Source organism: Ciona robusta, chromosome 8 (assembly GCF_009617815.1).
Source record: "Ciona robusta chromosome 8, ASM961781v2".
Classification (NCBI taxonomy): Eukaryota; Metazoa; Chordata; class Ascidiacea; order Phlebobranchia; family Cionidae; genus Ciona; species Ciona robusta.
The window spans coordinates 6837047-6853073 of NC_143242.1; the positions used below are offsets into that span (position 1 = coordinate 6837047).

General features: G+C 35.0%; 6 protein-coding genes across 6 annotated transcripts; 3 read left to right on the forward strand and 3 right to left on the reverse strand.

Moving 5' to 3' along the window:
• Positions 1 to 231: 231 nt before the first annotated feature.
• LOC149732887 (replication factor C subunit 4-like) lies at positions 232 to 5183 on the reverse strand. Its single transcript, XM_089882291.1, has 10 exons — positions 4954 to 5183; positions 4615 to 4693; positions 4128 to 4224; positions 3658 to 3760; positions 3082 to 3225; positions 2513 to 2633; positions 1848 to 1973; positions 1414 to 1519; positions 1265 to 1356; positions 232 to 726 (listed from the first exon to the last, which is right to left on the reverse strand). The coding sequence occupies exons 1-10, from the start codon at positions 5064 to 5066 to the stop codon at positions 637 to 639; spliced, it is 1071 nt and encodes a 356-aa protein (XP_089738417.1). The 5' UTR covers positions 5067 to 5183; the 3' UTR covers positions 232 to 636.
• A 93-nt stretch (positions 5184 to 5276) lies between these two features.
• Positions 5277 to 6524, forward strand: LOC149732888 (mitochondrial import inner membrane translocase subunit Tim13-like). The gene is made up of 3 exons (XM_089882298.1): positions 5277 to 5518; positions 5712 to 5780; positions 6241 to 6524. Exons 1-3 carry the CDS (start codon positions 5393 to 5395, stop codon positions 6337 to 6339), a joined length of 294 nt encoding a protein of 97 aa, XP_089738424.1. The 5' UTR covers positions 5277 to 5392; the 3' UTR covers positions 6340 to 6524.
• A 915-nt stretch (positions 6525 to 7439) lies between these two features.
• LOC149732889 (nucleoside diphosphate kinase B-like) lies at positions 7440 to 8123 on the forward strand. Its single transcript, XM_089882299.1, has one exon. It carries the CDS (start codon positions 7518 to 7520, stop codon positions 7965 to 7967), a length of 450 nt encoding a protein of 149 aa, XP_089738425.1. The 5' UTR covers positions 7440 to 7517; the 3' UTR covers positions 7968 to 8123.
• Positions 8124 to 8260: 137 nt separating this feature from the next.
• Positions 8261 to 9783, forward strand: LOC149732890 (hydroxymethylglutaryl-CoA lyase, mitochondrial-like). Its single transcript, XM_089882294.1, has one exon. The coding sequence runs from the start codon at positions 8261 to 8263 to the stop codon at positions 9218 to 9220; it is 960 nt and encodes a 319-aa protein (XP_089738420.1). The 3' UTR covers positions 9221 to 9783.
• On the reverse strand, positions 9478 to 10786 carry LOC149732891 (18S rRNA (guanine-N(7))-methyltransferase-like). Its single transcript, XM_089882295.1, has 2 exons — positions 10189 to 10786; positions 9478 to 9890 (listed from the first exon to the last, which is right to left on the reverse strand). Exons 1-2 carry the CDS (start codon positions 10666 to 10668, stop codon positions 9525 to 9527), a joined length of 846 nt encoding a protein of 281 aa, XP_089738421.1. The 5' UTR covers positions 10669 to 10786; the 3' UTR covers positions 9478 to 9524.
• A 498-nt stretch (positions 10787 to 11284) lies between these two features.
• Positions 11285 to 16020, reverse strand: LOC149732892 (serine/arginine-rich splicing factor 11-like). The gene is made up of 9 exons (XM_089882290.1): positions 15840 to 16020; positions 15316 to 15446; positions 14300 to 14361; positions 13939 to 14013; positions 13241 to 13419; positions 12931 to 13073; positions 12496 to 12631; positions 12167 to 12265; positions 11285 to 11851 (listed from the first exon to the last, which is right to left on the reverse strand). Exons 1-9 carry the CDS (start codon positions 15959 to 15961, stop codon positions 11677 to 11679), a joined length of 1122 nt encoding a protein of 373 aa, XP_089738416.1. The 5' UTR covers positions 15962 to 16020; the 3' UTR covers positions 11285 to 11676.
• Positions 16021 to 16027: the final 7 nt, after the last annotated feature.

Here is a 16027-nt window from a genome sequence, read left to right on the forward strand (position 1 = left end):
AGCCTGCTTCTCGTCATACATAGTAGAGTGGGAAAAGATGGGACACCTTTTTTATTCTTATTTCTCGTCCCATTGGGTAGTAATCAGAGAGCATTCAAAGAATTATAAACCGTATCCTTAGGACTCCCATAGGCCGTTGTTAATTGTTTAAAACACGATCATGATATTGCGTGTTAAAGGCATCCCGTCTTACCCCACATTGCTATATGTTAAGAACAATAATGTACCTGGTTTAAAAGGTTTACGATATTTGCATAGAAAAACAAACTGTAGGAAACTTCCTGAAAAGGCTGAAGTTCGCGAGCATCGGTGTTGATTTATAATTATTTGATCACTTTACAATAGCAAACTTTACCGAATGAGACGTCAGTCACATTTTACTGGAACTTTTTGTGTTTGTGTCTCTTTCACATGTTACAAACTGGGGTAGTGATTTGAGCAAGTGGAATGAAAATTTCAAGCGAAAAACAAAGAAAATATGCGCTATTTAGCACTTAATAGCAATACGGCTTTAAAACTAAGATTTTCACGTCTGAATTCTTTTCAAGTAGACCTTTATGCAGTGCCAAGCAAAGTGACATTGCAAGCTGTTGCGAAGTTAGAAAAGTAAAAAACAACTTTTTAAAGAGTGAAACATCATAATGCGATTTGTCGTTGCAAGGTTGTGGCAAGCGCCATGAGCTGTAAGTATTCGTCAGCACCATCGCTAAGGCATTTATCCACAATCTGTAAAATAATATGAATTATATTTATACTTATACCTGCGTTGTGGCACAGTGGATAGCAAGCCAGCCCAGAGATATTTAGTTTATGCTCCTCTCTGCTACCATTGTGGGCGTATGTGTCCTTGGGCAGGACACTTAATGGCAATTGCTCCAACCCAGTGGTATTATGCGTAGTCTAAATTGTCAGCCACACATAACAAAAAAATAATCATCTTCTAAGTTACATACATGGTAACTCGTATTTGCACGAAGTGTATAAAACCTTGTTGTTGCCCATGATGATACATAAGCATCAAGTTACAATCAATAATTTAAAACAAATGTCTTCATTTAGTCATTCAACATTGGGGTATTATTTCATACACCTTGTGCCTGCTTACAAGTTACAACTTCTAATGTAATTTTGTGGGCGATTATTTTTTTGTACAGTATGGCTGACAATTTAGATACAATGTATAATTAATTTTGTGGGAAAATGTTTTATATTTAAAGTGTAAATAAACAGATAGTCATGCAATGATATTTAAAATGAAACTTACAGCTATTTTTTCCATCACAACACTTTTCTGCAGGTCGTTCAGAGAACTCATGGTAAGAACTTCATCATGCAGTTGTGAAATTATTTTCGCCGCTGTAAAAAAATATTAAAAACATTTGCATAGAAAATACCAAGTATATGATGTTATACCGGAGTGTCCTTCAGAAATAATGTCATCAACACTTTCTTGCACTTTATCATGAGAGTTGGAGGCACAGCTTCGAATCAAAGACTTTATAATATCATCTGGAACAACCTAAAAATAGGAAAAAAATACAAAAGTGACAAAACTCAAAAACTTGTTTAAAAAATACCAAATAGAAAAAGGCATTAATTTTTCTCGCCTGGCAACACAATGACAGTTGCCATAACACAGTTATCTTTTTTAACACCTAGTGCTGGTTTATAAAGTTACTACAAATGTAACTTTGTAAATGATTTGGCTGGGTTAGAGCAATGACTAGCTCAAGGTAAAAAACACCACGGTCCAATGTAAAAATCCCCTATATAACAGCGTGGATGAGGTTCCGCAGTGTGGCACACTATTGGTTCTATGATTTAGGCAAGCGTACCATCTTTCTTACCCCAGTTATTTCTAACACATCTTTTTCATCAATCCCCTCCGCTCCTTTTAATCTATGAGCAGTTTGTAGATAAGTCATCGCTTTACGAAGATCACCTTCTGAACATTTCACCAGACACGACATTGCCTGTTAAAAGGTTAATATTATCATCTACTTTGTATGTTTTATATTAGAATGTCAAACTTTAAATGCAAAAATACATTAAACTATTTAATTAAATATAACAAGTCAAGGCAAACCTTTTGGTCTTTTTAATTAAACTTGATGAGTTAAGATAAACACACAAAATTAAAGTTGATAGAGTAAAACATATGCGAAATATTGTTTTCCAAAACAGAATCTAAAAATTCAAAAGCTAAATATTTTTACTTAAAATGAGAAGTATATTTAATCAAGACTATATTTTTCAGTTTATCTGGTAGGAATATAAAAAATGTTAATTTTGTTCACTTTATCAGTGTTTCTCATCATCATGCCCGATAAGCCAAAAAAACTATTTAACATTATGCCTGGTAGGAGAAATAGCAGAACAATAAATCAAGTTTCCAGATTTGGCCCATTACCCCATGTATCGATGTATGTCACATTGCTTCACAAAAATTATTTTATACCAATAATGAGATGCGCTACATAAAATCAAGTTTACGATATGCACTAAGTCTTACATCTTGAGATATTTTGACTCCTTCCTTCTCACAAACCATCCACAACCTCTTCTTCTGATCTTCAGTTGATAACGACTTGAAGCGAAATTGTGAGCATCGGGATATAATGGGGGGAATTATCCTGCATTGAAATGAATAAATGGGTGAATGACACATATTATTCCTTGAGAAGTGGGGTAATGGTAGTTATTATAACAAGAGTGTTTGATTACACACCTTATGCCTGTTTAAGAGACACCATGTATGTAACTTTATATATGATTATTTTGTGATTTTTTTGTAAACCATGGCTAACAATTCGGACAATACATAAGAGAGTATGAGACCCTCCGTTTGGAGCAATAACCGTTAAGTATCTTACCCAAGAACAGATACAAGATACAGTGGAAAATTACACCTTGAATCCCTTGCCCTTTAGTTAAGATTTGATATAACTACCTACTGAGCTGCAGTCCCAAAATTTAAACAAAAATTGAGTGCAAATAGCACTGAAACATTTAAAAACTTTTATCATCTGTAAATTTTACATTGTAAAGTACATAAATTTGAAGTTCGTTAAATATTCCCACCTGGTTACATAGTTACAAATGAGACAAAATCTTGTAGTTTTTGATGATTTTTCCATCGTTCTTCGAAGAGCTTCCTGAGCAGCTTTCGTCATCGAATCTGCTTCATCCAGGATGATTATCTTGTAGGGGGGACATTTCTTTCCACTGGAATCAAAGAGAATTAGAAATGCTATCTAGCATATACGTATTAGATTAAAAATAGGAGGAAAAAGGGGTACACTTCAGAATATATGCAGAGATAAAAGCAATGCGTCATGCCACCCCAACTTTTAAAACAAGGCAACATTATATATTTTAGTATCCCAAATATTCCAATAAGGCCAATACTAATACATGTTTATTTTTATATGCTTCACTTTCTATAGTGGATGCAAATGCAATACCATGTCATTCATGGGCGCAAAAGATTTAAAAATGAAGGAATAGTTAGATGTGCATTCTATTCAACAAATTTGGTTTTAATGATTACTAATTATTACAGTGCAGAAATATTGGCGTAGCCTACCCTGCCACCCCAGGTTTGGCGTTTATGATGTCATTGTCATACACCCCTAGATTTAATTTATTACTACTTACTCTTCTCTCAGTGAATTGGCAGTAAGCTGTGCAAAATTTTTCACTTTTTCACGAATTACATTAATTCCTCGTTCATCTGATGAATTTAACTCAAGAACTCGTTCTAGAAAAAGGTTGAAATTTGGTTATAAGGAAAAAAGGACACAGTAGCACTTGGCCACAAGCTACATTACAACTCATGTGAAATTTAAAAAGGCCCAACTAGGTTTGGTAAGGTAAGAGCAGAGCCATAGAAATATTAAGTAGACCAACCCATTGTTACGTAAAAGACAAATTTAATGCAAAATATCTCAGTACTGAGAAGTTATTGGGAAATGCATGTTTAAACAGTTGGACTACTCTGTGTTTTTTATTACTCTGGGTAAGAGCAAAAAAAGTGTGTGGGCATGTAAGTCATATTGGGCTTATAAGTTTTTAACAGAAAAGATAGTTTGGAAAACACTTTTTTAAATTCGCAAGTAATCTCAAACCTTTCATTAGTTGAAAACCAAACAATTCACGAGAAAGAGCTAAAATTGTTGAAGTTTTTCCAGTTCCTGGTGGTCCATAGAACAAAAGGTTCGGAAGCTGAAATATAATGACAATAACATATATATTATATATTATACATGAGTATAAAACTAAAGAAAAATTCTAACATACACACTCAAATAAAAAGAGGTAAAAAATGCAATATAAAACAGGTTGATATAGGTTTGGCACTGGGCACTTTGCACCAAATGTTAAGCATAGCATATGGCAATTTTAATATATAGAAGAGTGTGGGAAAATGGGACACCTTTTCATTTAATTTTCTCGTCCCATTCGGTAGTAAACAAAAGACGTTTAAAGAATTATAAAACTGTATCTTCACCACTCCCATAAACCGTTGGTAACTGTTTAAAACTCGATCAGGATATTTGAATATTGTGTGCTAAAGGTGTCCCATCTCCCCCACCCTATTATATTTATACTTACATCAGCACCAGTGAGTGACTTCCTCAGCACGGCAACCACTTCATCTTGGTGTGCAACGTCATCTACACATTTTGGACGACTAAAAACAAAGAAAATATTGGTTTACAATCTATTCTGATTTATCGCTTGTATTACACTATTGGACCTTTAATTTTATTCAACATTGATACATTATTATATAAGAGTAGTATATCACGAATGTACTTGAGTAATGAAGTATGGAGTATTCATACACATACGTTGGTTTTTGTGTACACTTGTAAATGACACTATCCCCCAAAATACATAGACACACGACAAAAGAAAAATACAGCACTGAAAACTATTTATAGCACTTACTATTTCTCAACCCATGGCTTACTCGCCAACGCTTCTTCCTGCTTTTGCAATTGTGCTTTCGACGTTGAAGCTCCTTTACTTGAAGACGCTCCACCCTTTAAAAACGCTTGCATTGTGGTTCTGTATTCAGCCACATAAAAGAACTTAACACAGTCTTGTTAAACGCTTTAAGAATAAATTATTACGTTCAGGGTAACATATTAAACTTTTCCGTATATTGTATGCAAACTTATACCATAGCAATTTTCCCGCGAAATCTGAGACATAAAGATCACATTAAACTGATTTTATGTTATTTCTATACGGGCATGTGTGCGGATCCAAAACTTAAACAAAACTTTGAAATTGTTGTGCAACTGTTGTAAATTTAAACAATTTCAGTAATATACCGTTTATTAACTGTAACAGGGGTGTGATCACATTATTAATTATTCTAAATATGGACGGTTATTCATCTTTTGGATCTGGCTCAGGCTCGCCGACCGTAAATAGTGAAACAATCGGAGAAACAATTAAAGTTCTTCATTTACAAGCTGCATTACAACAACAAGAAATGCTGGTTCAGGTATTTGGCACACAATTTTTCATTTATATTATTTACACCCATATATACGTATATGATCGAAGTTTGGTTTATTGGTTAGTATTGGTCAAATAAAGTAGACTCTATTTCTATTTTTTCTGACTGAAATTTACACTTATTTGCCTCATATATGTTTGTCATAATATGCATATCTGCTTAAATTACTTTTTTTCAGACCATCAATGACAAGTGTTTTAAAATGTGCATCAATAATCCAGGATCAAGCTTGGATGGCTCGCAACAGGTTTTGTGGTTCTTCATCTTTTGTGGCTTAGAATACAAGATTAAAGTGTCTGGTTGTATTTGTCGATTCTATGTTTTTATCACCATATATATAATGGGGCTAGGGAATTTCCCCCCATACTGTTATGTACAAATGTATACCAGTGGTTTAACCAGGGCATCTGTAAAGTGTCAGTGGGTGTTGTGTGTATTGCAACTGAATATTGCTTATAATGTGGTACACTCGTACACGTACCCACATACCAGAGACTTTGGTGTTTAAAGTGAATGCAGTTTTACTGGAGAGAGTAGAACCTTTATGGCTTGCTTACTGCTAGGCATAAGCATGCGTGTGTGCGGTAATTACTCTCAACTGACTGGTCACTAATGGTTTGCTCAAATCACTGACTGGTCACTGGGTTGCCATATTAGACGTTTTATAATAACACATAGATCATAACCTCTTAGTTTGTCTTTTACAGAAATGCCTTTCAAAGTGTGTAGACCGCTACATTGATGCATGGAACTGCGTCTCAAGAACTGTAACAAATAAGATCAGACAGCAAGCTCAGATGATGTAAAATTCCACTTCATATTTCAATTTCTAGACCAAGTGTTTTAGATCAATTTGGCACAATCATGTCATATTTGACTACATTGATTGTTGCAGTCTTTGTATGCAAACTCGGCTGTGAATTCACCACTTATATAACTTGACATATGTTGTTTAAAGTCCTAATTGATGCAAATAAACATTTTATATGTATGGTTGTGTCTTGTGCATTAAAGTGATTCACATTTGATAATACAATTCTGTAATCCTATGTTAAAATAAAGAAGGGACAACTTGCCATAAGTTTAGCACAAGGTATCCAAATCTAAAACTAAGCAGCAATGTCAGTAAACCAAAAATAAAAAAACAGAACAATTATCTATGTTCTTTGAGTATATAAGACAATCGATGTCATGCCCAGAATTCGCAGTATGCTCGTAGTCGATAAATCGATAATAATGTGCATACCAGTCGTAAATCCAATACGATTTGGAATTAATGAACGAATGTAACTTTATCATCGAGTGCTGGGAAACGACAGTCGTTACAACACGGTTATAATGTAAAATGAATTATATATATATACCTTGTGGCCGTCATAGTTCGTAGAGACACCGTGTTTATATACCGTCTCTGATGCCCGCTGATAACAGCGTTTGTAACGGTGACCTTGAGATTGGGGAAATTTAATATTCCCATTTGACGCAGAAGGTCGTGGTTTACGAAATGAGCGATGCGGGGATAAGCGCTCGCATGTCCCGCCAAATGCACAGTCACCCCGATAAGTAGGTAAGTAGACGAAAAAGGTTGCGAAAGAACTGCCACGTGTTTGTCAATTTCTGTCTGGAGAAAAAATGATTTAGCGACAGTTGGATTGTCTTTTCATTAGCATTGAGCAGAGGTAGGGGTCGTTGGCTGCAGCAGGTTCATCACTTTTGATGGAAGTATAATGCCGGATTAATGGAAAAAAATCGATTGCAAACGGATAAAGCTACAGTATGTTCATTTTCATTGGTCGTTACCGCTATATAAATCGACCAACGAAACATTTGGAAGTTATAATAGGTGTGTGCGTTTTCAAACCACTGCGTAATTATAGGTAAATAGGTTTATATATATGAACATTTTAGTTTATCTAAATTTAATTCTTTGTTTCAGTTATTTAATTTAGTAAAATTATCTCAAATTAATCCCCAATTTAACAAAATGGAACGCACCTTTATTGCCGTAAAACCCGATGGTGTACAACGTGGTCTTGTTGGAAAAATTATCCAACGATTTGAAGAAAAAGGGTTCAAGCTTGTAGCTCTTAAAATGATCACTGCAACAGAAGACCATCTTAAGCTCCACTACGCTGATCTTGCAACTAAGAAGTTTTTCCCAGGGCTTGTTAAGTACATGGCCTCTGGCCCAGTCGTTGCTATGGTATGGGAGGGACAAGATGTTGTAAAAACTGGAAGAGTGATGCTTGGTGCTACAAACCCAGCTGATTCCGCGCCAGGAACCATTAGAGGAGATTTCTGCATCCATGTTGGTCGCAATATTTGCCATGGATCTGATGCTGTAGAATCAGCAAACAAAGAAATTGCTCTTTGGTTTAAACCAGATGAACTCAACAACTACAAGAGCTGTGAAGCTGAATGGGTTTATGAATAATCCAACATTCACATCATATATATAATAAAATAGAAAAGTTCTCGCAATTTTGGTGTAGTACAACATATCGTGTTTAAAGTTCTGTAGTACTAATGTTCTTGCAATAAAACTTCATTAAATATTGTCTGTTTTTGGAATAAACTGTTGCAAATCATGTTTGTCGATGTGTGTTAATGTTAAATAAAACCTGTGTTTCATGTTACTACATAGCTGCAGAACCCTGAACTAAAAATTTAATAAATTCAAAGAAATGTTTTCCAAAATGTTAATTTGTGCTTTACAGAAAATCCAATATGTTAGGTGTTCTTAAATCATGCAACTATGTTGCTAGATTAAACATGGCAACAAGAAAGTTTTCAGACTTCATAAAAATTGTTGAAGTAGGACCTAGAGATGGTTTACAAAATGAAAAGAAATTGGTTCCCACTGAAACTAAAGTGGAACTTATTAACCAGCTTTCAGAGTGCAACCTGCAATTCATTGAAGCTACCAGCTTTGTCTCACCTAAATGGGTTCCACAGATGAAAGATCATGTAGAGGTAATGCATCAAATACAGCGTAAACCAGGAGTTAAGTATTCAGCATTGACACCAAATATAAAAGGTTTCGAAGCAGCTTTTGCTTCAGAAGTTGATGAAGTAGCGGTTTTTGGGGCGGCGTCTGAATCATTCAGTCAGAAGAATATAAATTGCTCAATACAAGAGAGCTTGGAAAGATTCAGACCTGTGGTACAAGCGGCCAAGGATAATAATGTGCTGGTGCGCGGGTATGTGTCATGCGTGCTCGGTTGCCCGTATGAAGGAAATATCAAACCAAGCTCTGTCATCGATGTTGCTGAGCAGATGGTTGACATGGGTTGTTATGAAGTCTCTCTTGGAGACACTATTGGTGTTGGTACACCTGGCTCAATGAAGGTCTTATTGTCGGAACTGTTAAACTCAATTTCAAATCAAATTATTGCACTGCACTGTCATGATACGTATGGTCAAGCTCTGGCTAACATACTGACAGGGTTGGAAATGGGAGTCACAGCATTTGATTCTTCAGTTGCTGGACTGGGTGGGTGTCCTTATGCAAAAGGAGCATCAGGAAATGTGGCAACTGAAGATGTAATTTACATGATGAATGGAATGGGGCTGCAAACTGGAGTGGATTTGGATAAACTGTGTAAAGTTGGAAATTTTATCAGCACTTTTTTAAACAGAACCAATGCTTCAAAAGTTGGGCAAACACTTTCGCACAAACAAAGTTAAACTTTATATCTTATGATCTAAATAGTTGCAAAAACCTATACTTCATGAGTGTGTATGTGTGGTTACAGTTTAACAATTACCGGGTCCCTTAAATTATTGCATGTCTACAATGCCATTATATCGAACTAAATGGACATAGTGAATATTGTGATTTGTGAATATACATATACCAGGCATCTGAGGCATGCACTCATTAAAGGGATTGCAATTACCTACCTACCATACTACACTGTTTATGTTTTATATTTCACACAGAGCATATTAGGCACAATAGCCTCCTATATTTATTCCAAACAACGCGAGATCAAAATCTTGGCTTTCGTTTTCGCCCAGTATACTTCGTATTAATTGAAACTTCTTTCCCTTGACGTTTTCTTCTTTCCTTTTTCTCAATAATCCAATCTCTTGATTTTTTGATACTTTTGTTTCGTTTATCTGAACCACGTTGCTCTCTCTCTTTAACATATTTAATTTGTCTTTTCTTTGTTGCCTCTTCTTCTGTCCCAAGAGCCTTGGGAAGAGTAGGCGATGCAACTCCACAAAATAAACAGAGAAAAATCTTCTTTGCCTTTGTACTGTTGGGGAAATCCACCACCACACCTCCGCCAAACCCAGAGCGAATTGCTTGGGTCGTAATAAGCTCCAACTGCTGTGGGCTTTCAGGGTATAACTGGTGAAGGAAAAATAATATAAGAGTTGTATGATACAGGCTTATATATAGATAGAGATTATATCTTACAGAAATAGTTTGAAAAGGTTCTATGACTAATATATCAATGGGGGTTTTAATTTGCACTGTTGTATGGTACAGACTTGAAACGAATTATATCTTACAGTAAAGTCTTAAAAAGAATCTGTAAATAATTAATCAAAGATAGTTTTAATTTACATTTTACACAATTGTACGCAAATAAACAACACAATATACACGTTTGTTTAATTACGATAGCGAAGATTAAAAAAACTACCTGAAATACAGCTCTGCTCCCATGTTTCATCGCAGCATATAAGGTGGAAAAGAATTTGTAAAGTCTCTTAACTGGGTTGTGGTACTTCTTATCAGCATTGCATAACCATTGCAATGCAGATATACTGATCACGCCATCAAATGTACCGGGCCGAAAAGAAACACCTTGCCCAGCATCGCTTAGCACCACGTCTCCCTCCACCTCTCTTTCTCTTGCAACATCCAACATAGCTGAACTTATGTCCATCCCAATCCAGATATGTCCCTGTTCTGTTAAGCATTCCCCGCTAAGTCCAGATCCACATCCAACATCCAGGAGCATACAAGGTGTATCTTCAGGAAGATTAAGAAGCTCAATTGCTCTTTCAGACATCTCAGTTTGAATATCAATCATCCGTGAATTGCTGGTGTATTTCTGGGCCTCTTTTTGATCGTAAAATATATCCGGTGGAGCACGACTTTCAGGGCGATTTTTCGACATATTTAGTTTTATAAATATACAGGCAGTGGAAGTACCTTACTCTACATACAGTACATTGCACCCAACCTATTATAAAACAAACATGCAGCTGTGTAGAAATGAGTTCAAAAACGAGGATGAACTACTATTAATAAAGATGAGTGAATCAAGTGAATGTAACTTATTTATCCTTGCATGACACGGCAATCTGTCGTCGTAACACGAAAAAAACGCTGCCGGTCAGGCTCGGAAAATTAACAAATCTCGAACTTATTTACTACTATAATAGTCTCTATACACATGGCGCAGAGGGCGCCATGTCTATACATATTAATAACCGGTGCTAGAGAGGAATCCTCCCCCCTTGCCTATAGAAAAAACGAGAAACTAAAAAAGGAAAATAAACTTAACTGTTTAATACCTTTGGTTGATGAATAATTATTCTCGTTGTCCCTCATCTGTATTGTAGCTTTCTCCGTAAACGAACTGACCACTCAATTAACATACATTTAGTTTAAGACTACTAGTATAGGGGTCCCTTTAAATAGCAAAACTTACTTCTTTCTCTCAGACAGGATGTTTTGGCCTCGCACGTGTTTTGGCCGAAACGACCAAAAAGACCCAAAATATGTGCGCGTTTAGTGCGAGTCGTTTTCGTGTTAATAACATCACTTCAAATTAATACGACAAGTTTAAAACAGAATGACCGTTTCCCTATGAATATTTTAACCTAAAATAATGCCGATCCAAACAAAGCGCTTCAGGATTTTCGTTTTAAACAATGGTACTTCCGTGAGTAACTCTCCATCCAAACAGCTTTAAAAATACAAACAAATAAATGAATTTACAGTATAAGATTTACAAGCGTAGTTTTCATTATTACTGTTGTAAAAGTTCCTATTTATACTGATATCGCAGAACTATTGTAACTTATGCTTGCGTTTGAAAACAGATGACATGGCAGTTCTGAACTTTTTGCACTTTGCATGCTACGTATTTAGTTTGAAAACAAGGATTTGAAATTCTTTTTCAAGTAGCCGCTGCAACTTCCCCATTTTGTTGCACTGGAGCAACATTCTCTGTAGCTTCTTTATCGGCGCCATTTGTCTTGCCTTCTTCTTTATCATCTCCACCTTTGCTTTTCTTCTTATCTTTATCACGGTCTTTGTGGTCGCGCTTTCTGTCCCGACGATGTCTGCTGGATCTGACAAAAATCATGTTAAAATACAAACAATTGGATTCTTTGACAATTATTAATGAATAAGCCACATAATATTTGATACAATTGATCCAAACCAGTGGTCCATTATGGGTTGCCTAAATTGTCAGCTATAAATTAAAGATAAAAAATTTAAAATAACTTTAAAAAATCATCATTCATCTACAAATTTACATATCGTGTATTAAAGTGGAAATGAGGTGTAAAAAACAGAACACCCATGGGCCATGTTATAACACTGTCATTGCTTCACCACGGGGGGAAAATAAGTCACAATTATCATTTAGTTCATTATCTTACTTTTTACTGTGTGATCTTGATCTGGATCTTTTCCGAGACCTGGAACGTGATTTTCTCTTTTTATGATCTCTACTTCTACTACGACTACGATGGCTTCTCCTGGAAAATACAACGAATGAATTCATACAAAAACCTTTCAATTAAACCCCAAAAAATTAAAAATTCACTAACGCTCATTTTTGAGGTAATGAGCAAATTCTGGCATTTAGTAACCCCACATGAACCTTAGTAACCTGACATGCTCCCAAGTAACCCACTGTAGGACCTCACCCACATAGAATGGAATAAAATAGCAACATTTCAAAAACCTAATATCTTACAAAACTTACTTGCGTGACCTTGATCGTGATCTTCGACTGCGACCTCTGGATTTTGACCTTGACCTTCTGCGTCTGGATCGATCTCTGCTTCTTGATTTTCTTCGATGACGATGTCGTGACCTTGACCTGCTCCTGCTGCGACGACCTTCACAAATATATTATATTTTACATTAAAAACTTCTTGTTATTAAAAGGTAAATACATATTTTTTTTATTACGTTTTTCTTTAAAAAAAAATTTAAAAATGTTTTACATTTAAAAAAACATAGCAAATAACAAGTTTTTACAAAAATAATTTACATACATTAATTGTAAGCCTGTTTAAACGACTATCAGTTTGTCACTTTATTCTTTCTCTTTATTTTATATATCCTACCTTTAAATGTTTATTATCGTAATTTAAATACAAATCAAAGATAAAATTATTATAACTAAAACACTTACGTGATTTCTCTGGGTCCAAAGCGCGAGATATGAGAGACTGAGCCTCCCTAACTCTCTTCATAGCTTCATCAATTTCCTTTGTAGCAGTGTCATTCACAGGTTTTACAGCAGGCTTTACTATTGCGTTGTTTGAGTGATTTATTCTGAAAAATAAATGGTATAACTAAATTATAAGTTTTTATTTAACTCTGATTTTATTCCGAAAAAATAATGAAGTAAAATTCATCAACTGTTGATGAAATCAAATTCATTGCAACTAAATTATTTAATCTATAGCCTATTTTTTTAGTTTTAAAACTCATCTATTTACTTCAATGCTCTGTCCCCGAAAAGAGTTCCATTGAGTTTCATAGCGCTATCAACATGCTCTATTTTCGCAAACTCTATAAATGCGAATCTTGTAGGTTGAGTTTCATCTCCTGCCATCCTTACGAACTTAACTTCTCCACAAGTCCCAAAGAACGTCATCAACTGATCTGCTGTTGCTTGCTGTAGCGGGAACAGTGAAGATTACAAGTTTGTCGTTATAAGTGTGATTTAAAGTTGCAAGAAATAGCACTAATTGATTGCATAGGTGGCAAAATAAGTGTTCACACCACATTTATCAAGCTTTTTAATTTAAGTGAAATTTAGGTTGGGTGACATTGTTAAAGCAGTTACACAAGCAGTTACACTCATAGTAGTCAAACATAGGGAGCCTTGTTGATTAATGTGGTGAATGCATATACTTTGGCTATGCTTGTTTGCATAGAAACATAACACCAAGGTGGAGCTGTTTTGGGCCTAAAACTGGGAAGCTAAAACAAATGTATCCCACAGAGCCGCAGGCATCTCTAATATTACACATATGCATAAAGGTAACATAATAAGATTTGATACAAGATTTCTGTCATTGTGGCATACACATTTAAGTCCGAATTCCCTACATAGATTCCTACATGTAAGAAGTGGTACAAATTTTACATAGGTGACAAAGAGATTTTGACACATAACTTCTGTCATACACACCTTGGAGTCCAAATTTCCAACATAAATCGTTCTTTTTATTTCATCCAGTTTGGTTTGATCAATTACACCTCCAGCCTGCAAGGTAAAATAATGTTCACTTATATTAAATGTTTAGTATTCCAATTTCCACAGCTTGGCTTAGTTTTAACTTCTTTATAAACCTACTCCTAAACTTTAAATGCTATGAAACACATAACACACAAAAAATCCAGTCCAGTAAATTGTATAACAAAAGATATATATTTCGGTTGAATGGCATCATCAGTCTTTTATTTAAACAGATTTTAAACTAACGATGCCAACAGGGTAAGATACAAGAAATTTATTACAGTTGCCTATTTGAAGTTATAAAAATATTAACCTGTATCAACGCAGTAGCTGGTGTTGCAAACTGCATGGCGACGGTTTCATTTGGAATGATACCTGAAACGTAAACAAGAATCAACAAACGTTTATGGAATCATAAACTTACATTTGCCACATAGTTGTTACAAATCATGGGTAAATTTAATCACTTTTTTAGTTAAATACATCACTTGGCGGTGTATGGAGTTGAATAGGTATAAGTATACACTGTTTAAAGTACCGGGTTTTATATAACTTGTGCATCAAATAGTTAAACAAAACATGAGCTCGTAAGCAGAGCAGTGACTTCCACGTCTTGCCTCAATCTGTATAACACAGAGAGAAACAAAAACAAGAGGGTTTTTTATTTATTTTTGGTGAAAAAATATAAAAAGTCGTTGTGGGTGTCCAACATTCTGCGCAACGATGGAAGAATAAAGAAGATAGGCTGGCTTTGATTCCGGCTGAATAACAATGCACAAAAACAGAAAAACACAATGTGAGCACCTCTTAAAATGTAAGTACACATTACAGCCTATTTATATATATATATATATAAACTAAATTTAAAAAAGAGAAGTATTTTATTTCACATATATATACATAGGTTAAGTTTTAAGTGCACTACTTTTTTAGTCAAAACATTTTTTGGGGGAGATTTTAAGTTATATAAACTAAGAACTGAACTATAATTTATAGACTATATAGTTTATGTTGTGTGTATGTGAATACAGCAATAAGGCCAGCATGGCTAAGGAATGGAGAGTCTAAGGACCTGTAAAGCATACAACAGGAAAGTGTTAACAAGCCACTTCTTATATATATACAATGGATTTGATTTACACCATAGGCATACGAAGGTGACGGCATATATATAACTTCACTTGAAGAGCTAACACTTTTCTTGAGCCGGCGACGATTCTGTTTACACATAAAACAAACATATTTATAGCCCCTACCTAGTACCTAATATAGCAAATATAAAAACACTTTATTTAAAAAATGTCTCAATTAAGCCTTCATGGTGCTTACCATCGGTATATGGAACACAAATAAGGGCTCGGTCAATAAAAACGGTGCTGGTTAGATGCTGGGCCACTCCAACAGATGAAGGATCAGCATATTTTATAAACGCTACCTTTGTGCCTGGGTTGTTCGGGTCCCTATGGAAAAAAAACTTAATTTTAAATAACATTGAAAAGAGTGTTTACTGTTTAATAGGTTTTTTAATTTTGTCTGTAAGTTTTTCAGTGCTTGGTTTGAATTATCTATTAGGATCTCTAACAAAAATGTACAAGTTATATTGTACACACTGTAAGGATGCTTTTGACAAAGTTTGGATTAAATTTAAAAAGAGTTTAATTTCAAATAAGATCTTTAACATGTTTTTAAGAATTACCTATATTATCTGTACCAGTAAGTTTTAATTTGCGTTTGATGTATTGCATTTTTTCTTTAGCATTCTTTTATCTTTATGGGCTGCCAAATATTAAAATAATTGCAAAGGGTTCACTAGGCAAATTTAAGTTAAACAGCATAACAAAACGATGACTTACGGGTTTCTTGGAAAAAGTTCAAACTCCACAAATGTCCCGAGGTGATCAAATAGAGTATGGATTTGTTCCAGTGTTGCAGTTGGTGCTATGTTCGTGACTTGAATCACATCAGTTGTTGCCATTGTTCAAGACTTTCAGATCAAAGGTGCCTGAAACGGTCCGAAAAATCAGTCAGTTTATGTTGCAAA